This window comes from Corvus hawaiiensis, chromosome 6 (genome assembly GCF_020740725.1).
Source record: "Corvus hawaiiensis isolate bCorHaw1 chromosome 6, bCorHaw1.pri.cur, whole genome shotgun sequence".
Taxonomy (NCBI): Eukaryota; Metazoa; Chordata; class Aves; order Passeriformes; family Corvidae; genus Corvus; species Corvus hawaiiensis.
Genome location: NC_063218.1, coordinates 39,798,410 through 39,812,365, shown reverse-complemented (window position 1 = coordinate 39,812,365; position 13,956 = coordinate 39,798,410). Strand labels below are relative to the sequence as shown.

The 13,956-nt window shown below is 51.4% G+C and overlaps 1 protein-coding gene across 4 annotated transcripts in view; it reads right to left on the bottom strand.

The window, feature by feature from the left end:
- Positions 1-13,956, bottom strand: part of DGKZ (diacylglycerol kinase zeta) — a 46,589-nt gene that overhangs the window by 10,119 nt on the left and 22,514 nt on the right. For 2 of the 4 annotated variants that reach the window (XM_048306229.1, XM_048306227.1), the window contains exons 4-23: positions 13,529-13,606; positions 13,148-13,204; positions 10,962-11,030; positions 10,468-10,539; positions 10,053-10,169; positions 9,889-9,960; positions 9,502-9,597; positions 9,153-9,235; positions 8,568-8,628; positions 8,077-8,190; positions 7,542-7,682; positions 6,948-7,026; positions 6,604-6,659; positions 5,503-5,565; positions 5,187-5,260; positions 4,964-5,075; positions 4,453-4,652; positions 4,052-4,152; positions 3,842-3,921; positions 2,409-2,478 (exon numbers count right to left, since the gene is read on the bottom strand). In XM_048306229.1, the coding sequence (XP_048162186.1) occupies positions 2,409-2,478; positions 3,842-3,921; positions 4,052-4,152; positions 4,453-4,652; positions 4,964-5,075; positions 5,187-5,260; positions 5,503-5,565; positions 6,604-6,659; positions 6,948-7,026; positions 7,542-7,682; positions 8,077-8,190; positions 8,568-8,628; positions 9,153-9,235; positions 9,502-9,597; positions 9,889-9,960; positions 10,053-10,169; positions 10,468-10,539; positions 10,962-11,030; positions 13,148-13,204; positions 13,529-13,606 (1,795 nt within the window). Of the gene's footprint in view, positions 1-2,408; positions 2,479-2,743; positions 2,789-3,841; positions 3,922-4,051; positions 4,153-4,452; positions 4,653-4,963; positions 5,076-5,186; positions 5,261-5,502; positions 5,566-6,603; positions 6,660-6,947; positions 7,027-7,541; positions 7,683-8,076; positions 8,191-8,567; positions 8,629-9,152; positions 9,236-9,501; positions 9,598-9,888; positions 9,961-10,052; positions 10,170-10,467; positions 10,540-10,961; positions 11,031-13,147; positions 13,205-13,528; positions 13,607-13,956 lie in introns of all 4 variants that reach the window. The other 2 variants (XM_048306226.1, XM_048306228.1) reach the window with 2 other exon arrangements.

Below are 13,956 nucleotides of genomic sequence, written 5' to 3'. Positions count from 1 at the left end.
CAAGTCCACCACTAAACCACGTCCCTAAGTGCCACATCTACACGTCTTTTAAATATCTTTAGGGATGGGGACTCATCCACTTCCCTGGACAGCCTGTTCCAACGCTAGACTACCCTTTCAAGTGAGAAAAAAATCTTCCCTGATGTAACTTGAGGTCATTTCCCTTCAACCTCTTGCTTGTTACTTGGGAGAAGAGACCAACACAACTTGACGCAACCTCCTTTCCAGTAGTTGTAGACAGAGATAAGGTCTCCCCTCAGCCTCCTTTTCTCCAGCTCCAGCTCCAGCTCCCTTGATCTCCTCATCCAGATTGATAAAGATAATAAACAGGACCAGCCCCATCACTGAGCCCTGGGGATCACCACTGGAGCCGGCCACCAGCTGGATGTAACTGCAGTCACCACCATGCTCTGGGCCGGGCCATCCAGCTGGTTTTCTATCCAGTGAACACTGCACTCATCTGAGCCATGAGCAGCCAGTTCCCACAGGAGAATGCTGTGGGCAACAGTGCCAAACATTTTATTGAAGTTCAGGTGGACAACATCCACAGGTTTCCACTCATCCACTTAGCAGGTCACCTTGACACAGGATGAGATCAGCTCGGTCAAGCAGGACCTGCCTTTCACGAACTCATGTTGGCTGAGCCTGATCCCCTGGTAGTGCTGCCTGTGCTGCCTGATGGGATCAGGATGATCTGCTCAATGACTTTTCACAGCACCAGGGTTGGGCTGACAGGTTTCTAGTTCCCCAGATCCTCCTTCTGGCTCTTTTTATAGATGGGCATCACACTTACTAATTTTCAGTCAACTGGGACCACCTCATCAGCTAGGATTGCTGGTAATTGATTGAAAGTGGCTCAGTGAGTACTTCTGTCATCTCCCATAGTACCTCTGGGTGGATCCCACCCAGTCTACAGACTTGCATGTGTCTAAGTGGTACAGCAGGTCACTAACCATTTCCCCTTGGATTATAGGGGTTTCGTTCTGGTCCCTGTCTGTCTTCCACCTCAGGGGCATGGATACCCTGAGAACAATTGGTCTGACTATTAAAGACTGAAGCAAAGAAGGCATTAAGTACTTGAGCCTTATCCTTTGACACTATGTCTCTACCCTTTCACTCAGTCAAGGATGAAGATTCTCCTCAGACGTCCTTTTGTTGCTGATGTATTTGCAGAAGCATTTTTTTGTTGTCTTTTATGGCAGTAGCCAAATTAAGTTCTAGTGGGGCTTTGGTCCTTCTAACTTTCTCCCTGCATAACCTCATGACATCATTATAGTCCTCCTGGGTTGTCTGCCCCTTCTCCCTTCTCTCCTGAGTTCCCACCAAAGCTCTCTGTTCAGCCAGCCTGGTCTTCTTCCTCACTGGCTCGTCTTTCAGCACGTAGGCCTGACCTGAGCCTTTAGGATTTCCTTCTTAAAGCACGTCCAGCCTTCCTGGACTCCTTTGCCCCTCAGGACTGCCTCCCAAGGGACTCCATCAACCAGTCTCTGAAACAAGCCAAAGTCTCCCTCCAGAAGTCCAAGCAGTTCTGCTGGCATTCCGTCCTTACTTCTCCAAGAATCAAAACCTATCATTCTGTGATTGTGATGCCCAAGACGGCTTCCAGCATCACCCACCAATCCTTCCCTGTTTGCAAACAGCAGGTCCAGTGGGATGCCTTCCCTACTGGCTCCCTCACTGTCTGTGTCAGGAAGCTGCCATCCACACACTCCGAGAACTGTTTCCTCTCTGCTGTGTTGTATTTCCAGCAAACATCTGGTAAGCTGAAGTCCTCCACAAGAACAAAGGTTGGCGATACTAAGACTTCTCCCAGCTGCCTATAGAATATTTCATCTGCCTCTTTATCCTGGAGGGAGTCTATAACAGACTATAACAGACTTCCACCAGGATATCTGCCCTATTGGCCTTCCCCCTGATTCTTACCCATAAACACTGAACCCTATTGTCACCATCATTAAGCTCTAGACAATTGAAACTGTCCCTACCATACAGGGCCACTCCAGTGCCTCTCCTTCCTTGCCTGTCCCCTCTGAAGAGTTTTTAGCCATCCATTGCAGCACCCCAGTTGTGTGACTTGTCCCACCATGTCTCTGTGATGGCAACTATGTCATAGTTTTCTTGCTGTGCCATATCTTTTGGCTCCTCCTGTTTGTAGCCCATGCTGCATGCATTGGTGTCAATGCACTTCAGCTGGGCTACTGATTCCTCCACTTTTTTGGGGATAGGAGGCATAATTCCTATGCCCTAATTCTTAGGTGCTTCTGTGGTTTCTAATGCATCAATAACCCTTGGATCTTTGCAGCCACATGGATCTCCACTCCCTACCTCCACTGAGCTGGCAGACAAAAGGACCTTGCCTAGCACATCATCAGACTCAGTCAACACTCCTAGGGGAGGGTGATACTCACAGTCTAGGAAGCACCACTTGGGTGACAGCTTCTGGAATGACAGTGTCTTCGGCTTGGCTCCATCTCCCTCCTGCATAATAAAAGAGAGGATAAAGATGTAGCTTATGGCCTCTGCATCTCTCCTCAGAGCATTCCTCCTGCTTTGGGAGGTCCCTGCAGACATAGAGGACCACAGGCACTTGGGTGAACTTCAACACAGGCACAGCACACTGCAACAGGGAGCAGCATGGGACAGACTGGAGCTGACTGTAGAGAGGTGTCACAAGACGAGCCCATGAGACCAGCACAGCAGACATGACAGATGGGCCCAGCAGACAGAGTGAGGCCATACACACCTGAAAGAGCAGGCGCTCTAAAGCAGAGGGCTGTGGAGGGAAATCCTGCAGAAAGGCAAGGTGTGCTGTTACAGCCGGTGTCTGGGCAGCTGCCCAGTCCCTCTCTCATCCCACTGGAGTTGCTTAATGTGCTGCCATATCTGGCTTTACACACTGTCTGGCCTGGTCCCTGCATGGCTTTAAGGCCCGAGCACAGTCGTTGCCCAAGGAGTGAGAAGAGGTAAACCATGAGGTGACCAAGGAACACCAGCCACACTGCACAGTTTTAAAGGTGCAGGAGATTGCAGGGGCATCAGTCTACCACACTGACACAGCAGGAAAGCCATGTGCCTGCCTGCATGTCCTCACCAGTGCCTGGGCACAAGGTGGGCAGGGGACAGGCATGCAGAGCAGGCACAGCAAGAGGCAGATGCCAGTGTGCCAGCCCAGGCAAGCACCTCTGCAACTCAGCCCTGCAGGACACTATGCACACGCTGGATGGGATTCCCACAGGCACAAGAGCCAGCTAACAGCAGACTAAGCAAGGTCCCTTCAATCTTCTATGCAACAATCAGATTGAGCAGTGCAGCACCAGGAGCCACATTATGGGCTTAGAAGGTATTGTTCACCAGGAGCAAGAGTTACACAGTCTGTGTACGGGTCACAGACACGTGCTAGTAGATTGGCAAGGACACAAAAATTAGTGCTTGCAAATGAAAAGAGGTGGAGGGGTTATAAACCTAACCCAGGCACCTGGAGAGGGCAGAGCTGTGCCAGAAAACACAGAACCCGTGGAGGGTAGAAGGCTTACAGGCCCCCACAGGATGTGTGCCAGCTTTTTATACTACTCTGTAGTTTTTCAGGGTCACTCTCTGGGCTTGGAGAACAGTCAGAAGAGCAATGCTGAAAAAGAAGCTGCCAGACAGCACGGAGCAAAAAGCCATCCAGCTTGGGACCCTGCCTCCACCACATGGTGAAGACAAACCGTGACCTCTTAGTGGGAACCAAAGCAAGAGTGTGTGTGTTGGTGCATGCAGGTCAAGGAGGCTTAGAAATCCTTTCCCTGAGTCCCTCCATCCTCAGCATTCAGCCATAACCACTTTTCATGCAAAGACTCACCTCCTGCAGCTTCTCAATTTGGGTCCGGCACAACTCCAGGTCACTGTCTCCTGGAACCACGATGATCCCCAGTGGCACAGCTGCAGAACAGGGCACAGGCACAACTCAGGGAGCAGCCCATGCCCCATTACCAACACCTGTTTAGCTACAGGCTTTGCCAGACTTGGGGACTGCAGCTCCCACCCCCTGGTCACTCAGCTGGTCACTCACAGGCTTCCTTGAGCTTTTCCTTGTCATAGTTCAGTGCCTCATAGTCACGCATGCTGATTCGGCTCACCCGGATCCGCAGCCGCTCGGGCACTGGCTGCTGGCTGTGTGCAGGGGGCAAGGAAAAAGGAAGATATCAAAAAATGACAGCCTGCTTTCTCCTTATTCCCCTCATCCCTCCAAAACAGGCAAGAGCACAGTGTTGTATAGACTGGGGTGGGGAGCTTGGCACCAGAGTTTCTCCAACATCAGGGTCAGGCCTTATTTCTGTGACCTGATCCCTTCCCAGACCCTCCCCAAGAAAGGACTGAAATGCCTCTGCCGGTCATGGATCAGTCCCATCCCTTTCCCTGCCAACTGTCCTTCCTTGGAGAGGAGGTAGCAGATCAATCTGAGGAACCTACTCATTGAGCAGGGGCATGGAGTTGCGCCGCTTGGTCTTCTGCACCATGTTGGCTTGGTTGCGCAGGGAGATGTGGATGCAGGAAGCCGCCAGCTTGCAGGGCTCTCCATCCACCTGCATGGGAATGGCCTTGGACGTGGTAAGAACTACCTGCCGGCACTGACAGAGCCGCTCCCCATGGCCACCGACTTGCAAGGCAGCCTGTGAAAGGGTCCAGAGTGAGAGCAGAGCATGGACTGAGACGTGGATGAGGGGAGCATCCACTGTGAGCTGGATGCTGCAAGTGAATCAAGTTCTGAGGGTCTCAGGTTTGATTTCAGTGAGAAGGGACTCACAGAGACCAGGGCATAACAGCACCTCACCTGAATCTTAGAGAGCAGACACTGTCACACAGGCCAGTACCACAATTCCTCCAGAGAGGATCTGTGGAGCTGTGGGCTGGCTGACACCTGGTCAATGAGACCAGTCACTCCCCTGGTTGCTACCTACAGCTGCCAACAGTACTGACTCACCAGCGATGTCATGGTGAAGCCAATAACTTCAATGCAGCCATCATCATGGCGCTGAGGCTCAAAGTCATGGTGCTCCCCAGGGTTGCCCCAAGGCATGGTGCCTGCACAGTACCTGTGAAGGGACGGGAAGAAATGCCTGGACCGGCATCCAAAACCCAGGCAGGGATCTACAGCACAGGTGTTTGAAGCCCAGCATATGAAGACAGGTCCTGGGGTTGCTCACCTTGGGATGTTAAGGAAGACCAGGCACTGGGGCTTCAGGTCCTGAATCTTGGAGGTCAGGTCTGTCCCGTCACACTGGAGACAACACAGGGGTGTTCAGGCTGCTGTAATGGGGAGCCCGGTCCATCCTACCCACTTAGGAAGAAATGGCCTCCCTCCTCTGCTCCCTACACTGAGTGTTCTCCAAGTCAGGGGAGGCTGATGCTCCCAGAAACATATCCGCTCCCCAGCCCTGCCATACTCAGTGTGCCAAGGGACACTCCTCATGCCTCCACAGCTCACCCCCTCCCTGGACCAGAGCACCCCAGCACACTCACAACCAGCCTGACGTGCTTCGCCAAGTCTTTGGAGCTCCCAGTGAGGAAGTCAGAGAAGGCTGTCTGCCAAGGTAAGAGACAGAGTTAGTGCCCAGGTGTTCACCAGAATGGGCAGCCAGGAAGCCTGCCACTGACCTGCCACAGACCTCAGCTGCTGAAACCTGCAAACCCCCTTTTCATCCACAGAAGTCTTCTCCTCCTCCAAAACAACATGATCCATTCCTCTTGCTATTTTGTCTACCAAAAACTTTGGGGCACCTTCAGTAACATGCTCTAGTGTTCCCATGCCAGCCCAGTCCTGACTTTAGGGAAGAGCTGGCAAGGTGAGTCTCCTCCAGTGAGACTCAAGTCACAAGAGACAAATTCAGTCTCAAGCTGTAATGAAGTACCACAAAACAAAGCTGAAGTGACCCCATCTAGAGATTCCAGGAGGGACAGCATGGGTTCCCTTTGGGTTTAACTGTGCAGATAGGAAAAGAGACACAAGCAGGACAGATGTGAGATGGCACAGAGCAGCTTAGCCTTTAGTACTGCTCAAATACCAGTCACCAGACACATGGGTAGAAAGCATATTGAGGATGTGGAGACAAAGGAACGAAGATGATACTGAGATGCAAGGCTCTAGAGGTGAGATACAGGAGGAGGGTGTAATTAACCAGGAAGCTGTAACTGGTCCAAGGTATACAATAAAAGACCAAAGTAGTGTGGAAACTCTATGGAAAGGCTTCCTATTCCTCTGCAGGGGAGACAGCCTGCCTTCCCACAGCTCCAGGGAGGTCCTGCCTGGGTGACCACCCACGAGCTGGAGATCAAGAACAATAGTGGCAGAAGATCAATACAGCAACTGTACTGCAGGCCACAGAGCAAGTTGTACTGCCAGCAGCACTCGCAGCCAAAGAGGAGCTGTGACTCCCAGTGCTGCAGCCTTTCTCCAGCAACTCTCCACCTTTGGGCTGGGGGGCTTAGCTTGAGTGCACGTGAAGGTCCAGGTAACTTAAATGAGTGAGTTTAGGGTGTACACAGAAGGCAGGTCTATGCCTGTGCTCCAGTTGACATTACGGCTGCTGTGACAGCAGGCTCAGATATCCCCCACACACTCACCCCAGCATAGAACATTTTATTCCGAAACCGGCTGTTGAACTTCTCTGGGTTGGCCTCTAGGGAAAGGAGAAAAAAAGTCCAGGTCACTGGCCTACATATGGAAATATTTCACTTACCAGCTCTCCTCAGACACAGCTCTACAGCCAGCCTCAGCCAGGAGTCTGCTCCCAGCTTTTTTCCTGTGCAGGCACCCCTCTTCCCCCTCTGCAGCTTGGACTTGCTCCTCCTGTTTCACCTCCAGCTCTGTCCCTGAAGCAATTCTCTTGTTCACTTTCTTGAGGAACCCACAAACAAGAACGGGCCCATCCCACAGACACCGACCAAGTCCTGCCACTGCCCCGTACCTCGGGATTCGTGGAACTCCAGCGTCACCCGTGCGTCAAAGCCAAGGCTGAAGTAGTTATTAAAGACATCCAAAGGGAGCTGAAATGGAAAGGAAGAATAAGGATGAGGCTGCCAGTATGTGCCCATGGCAAAGATTAAGTCAGTTTACAGCAGAGCTACTACAGTGCTTGTGAGGCTGAGGGACCCTGCTTGCCTTTTCCCTAGGAAAATACAGAGGTTACCAGCCTGAGATAATGGATAAGTTCCTGGCTCCTAGGGGTAAGGGAAGTGGCCCAAGGGGACACACTCTGCTCTCTGAGGTTTCTGCAATCATCCACATTTCTGCTAAAGAGAACAGTCTCACAGAAGACTGGGCTTATACCTGTTGCAAGTTGTGGTTAAAAACCTTTGGTAGGCATTTAGTTATGAACTCTACATGCCTTTCCACGACTGCTGTGGCTCAGAGCCATGAAGAGAATGGTGGAATTGGAGGAGTGAGAGGGAAACACCAACCCAACAATGTAGCCCCAGGTGCTGGGGCTGCCTGAGCCAGTGGAGAAAAGAGAATGCAGACCTCTAGCACAGGGAACAGATATCGAGAGGAGGTGTCCCACCTTGTCAGCAGCTGCCTCATCCTTTTCCTCAGGGTTTGCATCAGGGTTTGGTTCCACATGGAGGTTCCAGCGATCGAGCTGCACTATGTTCCCATCTTCTACGTGTGATAGGATCTTAGACAGAGGCTCATCCGTGTAACCCTGGTGAAGGGAAGGACTTGGTGAGTCTCATGCCTGCCTCCCACAGAGATACCCCAGATAGCAGGCTTTGATAAGACATCCCAGAGTAAAAGATGGAGAAGAGAGACCAACTCTACTCGAATGCACAATGAAGTGGGACTTGAAATTTAAAACAATGAATCTTCCTTCTAAAAATCTTCCAAAATTTGAAAAAGCAATTGCTTTTGTATAATCTAATGCAGAACAATTCAAATGTCAGAAGAATGGCAACATCCAAATTGCACTTATTTGTTGGTCTCTATCTACAGGAAGTTAAAACACCAGCCCACGCAAATCTCCACCCATGTGTCTGAAACAAGGGTTGAAGCATTCAGCCCTTCTCTGTCAGCAGTGGGTTCTTGTGCCCATCACTTACCCCACCCCAGTTCAGTGTTCTGGCCAAGTCGTTCCCTGTCCCCAAAGGTAGGATGGCCACAGGAGGAGGTGGATTGATACGTAACTGGTCCAGAATGGAGAGTATCCAGCCTACCTGCTCAAGCAAGAGAGTGCAAAGAAACCATTGTTTATCTCAGGGACCAGCAGGCAGGCAGAGCACTAGCGATGGCAGAGGGGCAGAGATGGGGTCTCCTTAGCCACATCTGAGGCTATTCACGGTCTTTAATGCTCTAATCAGCTGCTGCAGGAGATACCAGGAACCCCAGTGAGGATACTGGCCCTCAAAAGGGCTCCAAATCCAGACATGTTACAGACTATCACTCCCTGGAACAGTGCATGAGGGCACCCACAGTATCCATGCTACCAGCTGTACCATGGACACAGTGTGCACAGTTTGCCCTGCTCTGGATTACAGCAAGGAGGGCTGCTGTCTGCACTGGAAAGGCCTGGGCAAAGGGGCTGGAGACTCACCGTGCCGTCTCCCCCGCACGCCAGGATCCGGAGGTTGTGGACTTTGCGGTACAGCTCCAGCCTGCAGGGAATGGGGAGGTTGAGGAGAGGAGGGGAGGGGAGAGGTACTGAAGGTGCAGGTACACAGCAGCTGCCTCACAGAGCCCTTGGCATTCACAAAGCCACATCCATGTCTCCCTCCAGAGCTGCTCACAGCAGTGGGCAAAGCCACAGTAACTTTGGCTTCGCCAGCTCTTGTGAAGGAAGAGTGGGGTGTCCACAGGCTGTGCACACATAGATAACCCAGAACGCAGCAAGCAGACAAGACTCACACAACATTAACTGAATATAAGGAACTATGTCTGGGAACCTCACCCCATGGCTCTTCAGCACTAGCCTTAAGATTAGACCAACCCTCCATCAGGAATCACTGACTATGAGTGACTATCACAACCTATCCTAGATAGGCCTCTCAAAGCATTGAAGGTCTGTCTGCATGTGGGAGCTATGAAGCATCAGGCCTCTGCCAGCTGGGGGAAGAGCTCTAGGGAGGAATCCTGGGACATGGATAGGGGAGAGAAAGGTACTGCCCCCATCAGTACTCACGCCTCCTTGGGTCCACCCTGGCTGAGGTCGAAAACTTGCCGTGGGTTGAGATACCACATGAAGGATTGGATGATCTTGGCTCCCTATGGGGAGAAGAAAGACTTTAGGTAATATCAAGTTCCCAGTGGACAGCAGAAGGAGGCATCTGCCTGGGGACAGGCTAAGACAACACTATTCTGGAGGAGACACAGGCAAAGCCTGGCAAAGGTGGGAACTGCTGGGCAGCAAACTGGCATTGTGGCCTCTTGTGCAGCTGAGACATCACCAAAACTACGATGAGAGCTCAGCAGCCAAATGGCAATGCTCTCACAGAGATGTCTTCTTAGGGAGATACCAGACAAGGCCATACCTGATTCCCACCGCTCTTGGGGTTCACGAACACCAGCAAGGGCTTCATGAGAGGAGCTGGCATGGGCTTGATGACAAAGGGTTTCCACCTCCCTTCCTGCAAGAGATACCATAGATCCTTCAACAAAGCTGGGGAAATGCAAACTCCCACCTCCAACTGAGCCCTAACATCATGCAGGCCAGAAGCAGGAGAAAGAGAACATCCCAGCCACCCCATAAACCTTGTATCTGGGATATACCCTGCCAGCAGGCACCCTCCCTCCAGCTCAACCTCTTTAACCTCAGTGCAGACCCAGAAAAACCCACTTTTATTCCCTGCCTTGCTCCTCATTGTTCAGTCTCCCTGCCCTTCCAAGACAAGGTCATTCCCAGTCCCCTCATCTCTTACCTCGGCCCCCTTTTTGCTGGATTTCCGCTTGAATGATGTCCTCTTCTTCTTCTTACTAGATTTCAGTGGATTCTAGAGAGAAAAGGAACAAACATAAAAACTCTGTGAGGAGCCACTGGGTAAATGGGAACTGTGAAAGAGCCACAAGAGCTGAAGTGACTTACCTGGGGCCGCCGGACCCGCAGAATCCAGGTAGGAGGAACGACAACAGCAGCGTGAGCCCCCAGCGAGCAGGGCTCTTCAATGTGTTGCAGCATGAAACATGACACTTTGCTGTGATACTGGCCAAGAAGAAGACAGAGAGAACTCAGCTGGTCAGTTTGCTGGGCACAGCCACCACCTCCTCCTCTCAGGTCCCCCATGCCAATGCAGGGAGTGTTGGATGAAACCATGCAGGAATTTTGTAATGGGAAGGCAATGAAGAGAAAGCTTCTCAAAGGAGCTTGCCAATGTCATAGTACAGCTTCTCCCAGCAGGAGGAGCTGTTAAAGGGCAGGCTACTTGGGGGAGTCCCAGCAGAAAGCAGAGGTCATTAGTGCAGAACCGACTGGTAAGGCATTCAGGGAGGGCTTTGCTCACCGCTTGTTTGCACCAGGAACAGCTGATGGCTACAATCTCTTTGCTGTGGAAGGCAAACTTCTGCTGAAAACCCTGTGGAAGAAAGGATAAGAGGCTTAAAGAATTCCCTCGCAGTTTCCTACCATCCAACAGGACTTTTGCACCAGTAAGAGAGACATTAACAAAGAGAGCACATCTGCAGCTGGAGCTCTCCAGATCCTGTCAGACAGCCCCAACCACCACAACGGCACCAGGGAGGCCACTGTGCTCTGCAGGGGTGTCCTTATTGCTCAAACAAAGCATGTCAAGAAGACAGTCTCCTTCAGGATTAACTGGGCCCAGGGGAAGAACTACTCTATGTGGGAAGCACTTACATAGTGCTTCACTGAGCAAAGCAGGGCACGTGTCTTGGGTTTGCTGCCAAACAGGAATGGTGGGATGTCCCTGGTTCCCAGCCTCTGGTTTGACCTTAGGTTTCCTTCAGGCTGAGAAAAATGCCCAAAATGCCCTCTCACCTTGCCACACTGCCGGCATTTCCCTTCCTGCCGCCTCCGGTGCACCCAGTGATGCCGGACAACGATGGGCTAAACGGAAAAGAAAAAAAGAAAATTAAAAAAAAAAGGGGAATGAAGGGCCCAGTGTGTGAGGGAACACAGAACAGGCAGAAGGAATGGACACAGGCCAGCCAGTCTCTGCTCTTGCAGCAAAACCACTGCTCATAGGCACCAGCCTCCACCCTCTGAAAGAAGGCAAAGCCAAAGAATCAGGGGGCAAGAGGCCAATTTAAGATGCTCCAAATAAAGGGAATTAAAACCAGAAGAAATAGGAAGGAGAATAGGGAAAGTGAAGACTGAGAATCACACAAAGCAGACCCAAGGAGAGTGGGCAAGCAGTAGCACATCTCTGTCCCTTAACATCTCTGCCCAGATGCCCCTAGTGCCAGGTGAAAAATGTGCTGGTGGAAGGTGTGAAAATCCCTAGGGAGACACAGTTTGTGCCCACAGCAAGAAGATGGAAGTGCTTGCAGCTAAGCCACAAACCTCCTCCCTCCATGTTCCTCGAGAAGAGTGGCAGCCCCAAAGCCCTCCACACCCACTTCCCCCTGCTCTTTCCCCAGACCAATCCTGAGCCCGCCTCAGTCCCAGCGTGGGCAGCAAGGCTGCTCACCAGCACCTCTGCTCTGCCTGCAGGCTCACGGTGGGTTGAGGGCTGGGACTTGCAGAAGTGATTGTGAGGGAGTCAGAAGTTTTGTAATGAAGCACCACATGTCCTAAATCCCATCCTACTCTTCCAGCCCTGTATTGGGAAATGCACTGCAGAGAGAGTAGCAAAAAGAGAAAAGGGAGTGCAAGTTCACAGGTTGGCATGGCAGGACCCAACATCCTGCTCCTGACAGCTTTTGGGATCATGATGATGAAAGGCAGAAACTTTGGGAGGAGGTTTGGGTCAGAGCTCCAGTGTTGCCTGCTCTGGGCAGCACACGGGAGAGGACAAAGAGTCTTCTTGGCTTTAGTGGACATTAATCCAGTAGGAGTAGAAGGAGGGCTATGCCTAGAGCTCAGCTCTGGGTCCAAGCAGGCACATCTAGGGAAAGGGCTGACCCTGAAGGGGATACCTGGCACCACAAAGGCCAGAAGAGCACCTTTTTTTAGGGAAACAGGAAGGAAGATGCCTTGGAGGAACTGAGAAGCGTTAGAAAGACAGGACGGAGAAGCAGAATTTGTGAGAAAAAAGAAAAACCAAGAAAGGGGAGGGAGAAAAAAATTGTAGAGGCTGCAGAGAAGAAAAATAGAGACAGAAGATGGAGCAGAGGCAGCAAGCTGTCAGCAGAGCCCAAAGGGTAAGTGAAACACAAATAAGGGAGCTAGGCTAAGAGTGATATGGGAAGGAGGCACAGCAAGAAAAACAAAGCAAGAAAGGAAGGTTTAAAGTGATGCTGAAAGCTTCCCTTTATGAGGTCCTGCTAGCATTTCAAAGCAGGCAGCCCTGTGTTTGAATACCCTTCCCCAACTAAGTCTGCTGTGCCAGCACAAACACAGCGTGGGGGCAGCTCTGTTACCAAAATGGCGCGTGACCGAGCCACCCACACCCACTCCAGAGCACTGCACAGGCTCCACTGGCTCCCCAGGCTGGAGGGTGAAGCATGAAGGCTGACAGCTGCTTCCACCAGTGCAGGTCAGCAGACAGATTCCAGGCCACTGCTTATGCCCAGTATACTACAACATGGGCTGAAGGTGTCTGATAGCACTACTGTGGGCAACTTCCACTTCTACCTGTGGCACCCAGGTCAGTGCTGAGTGATAAAGCCAGAAGTGAGCCCATACTGCTTCCTTCCAAATTGCAGGAGACTTGGGGACCTGCTGTTTGCCACAGCTCATCTGTGTGCCTGCGGACCAACACAACGGGCAAAGTTTCTCCCAGAAAACACCATCTGTAGGTTCCTCCCAGGCAGATTCAGGAGATTCAGAACATGCAAACCACCGGCTGCTCTGCATTTGCTGCCTGCAAACTCCTCGCTCTTCACACCCAGTGCTGCTGCCTTGCAAAGAAACATCCCTTTTACGGCACCACCCCCTTGGAGCAGGAAGGAACATGATGCCTCCACTCGGATGGGCAACACACTGGCAGCATCTGGTGTCTTTCCCATCAAACTGGAAACAGGAGAGGCAGATGTGGGCAGTGTCCAAGGCACATTTCTCACCTCCCGTATGTTCCGGGATCCTGATTCCCTGAAGGAAGGTTTGCAGCGGAAATTTATCTGTAGGTTGAACACACATGAGAGGAATCAGTAAAACCATTGTACCTGAAGGAAACCTACTGGAATTTACTGTACTACAGCAAGGCCCAGAACCTCTGGAATTGTTTGGTACTTGCCACAAAACCCTCACATCTCGGTTACTGAACAAAATGGGGCCTGGGCTCCCAATCATGTCACTAGATCCTCATTTTGGTACTGTCTCCTCAGAAGACCCCTCTTTGCAATTACACATTGTAGTTCCCCAATTTTCTTGTGTTTCACTGCCCAAGAAAAGGCTGTTACAGTTTTGCAAGCTGCAGGGAGGGCTTAACAGGCTCTACTCACTTTCTCCAGCTGTTCAATGCAGGGTGTATGCACTACGATCTTGCAGGCTGCACACTTACGCCTGGAGAGAGGTTTTTGCTGAACGATAAGAAAAGGGGAGGAAAAAAAAAATACGTGAATGAATATATGGAGTGTTCAGAGCCTGGCAAACTCAGCCTCCCATCATACCTCCTTCATATGCATTGGGATACAGAACAAGCCCTATATTAAAGTTAGATACAACCTAGACTTCTTGTCTAGCGAAGGGATGTAAGCATGTGCCTATAGCAGATGTTCTCAAGCCTGGGACAGAGCAGGGAAGTTATTTTCCCTACTGTCCTGTCCTGCAGCCCTTGTCCTCTTCTGATACTGCCTGAGAGCACCATGGAAGCTGGTCTGGGAGGCACCTGCAGGGTGGCATCAGTGGCAGACACCTGCAAGGTGGCAGG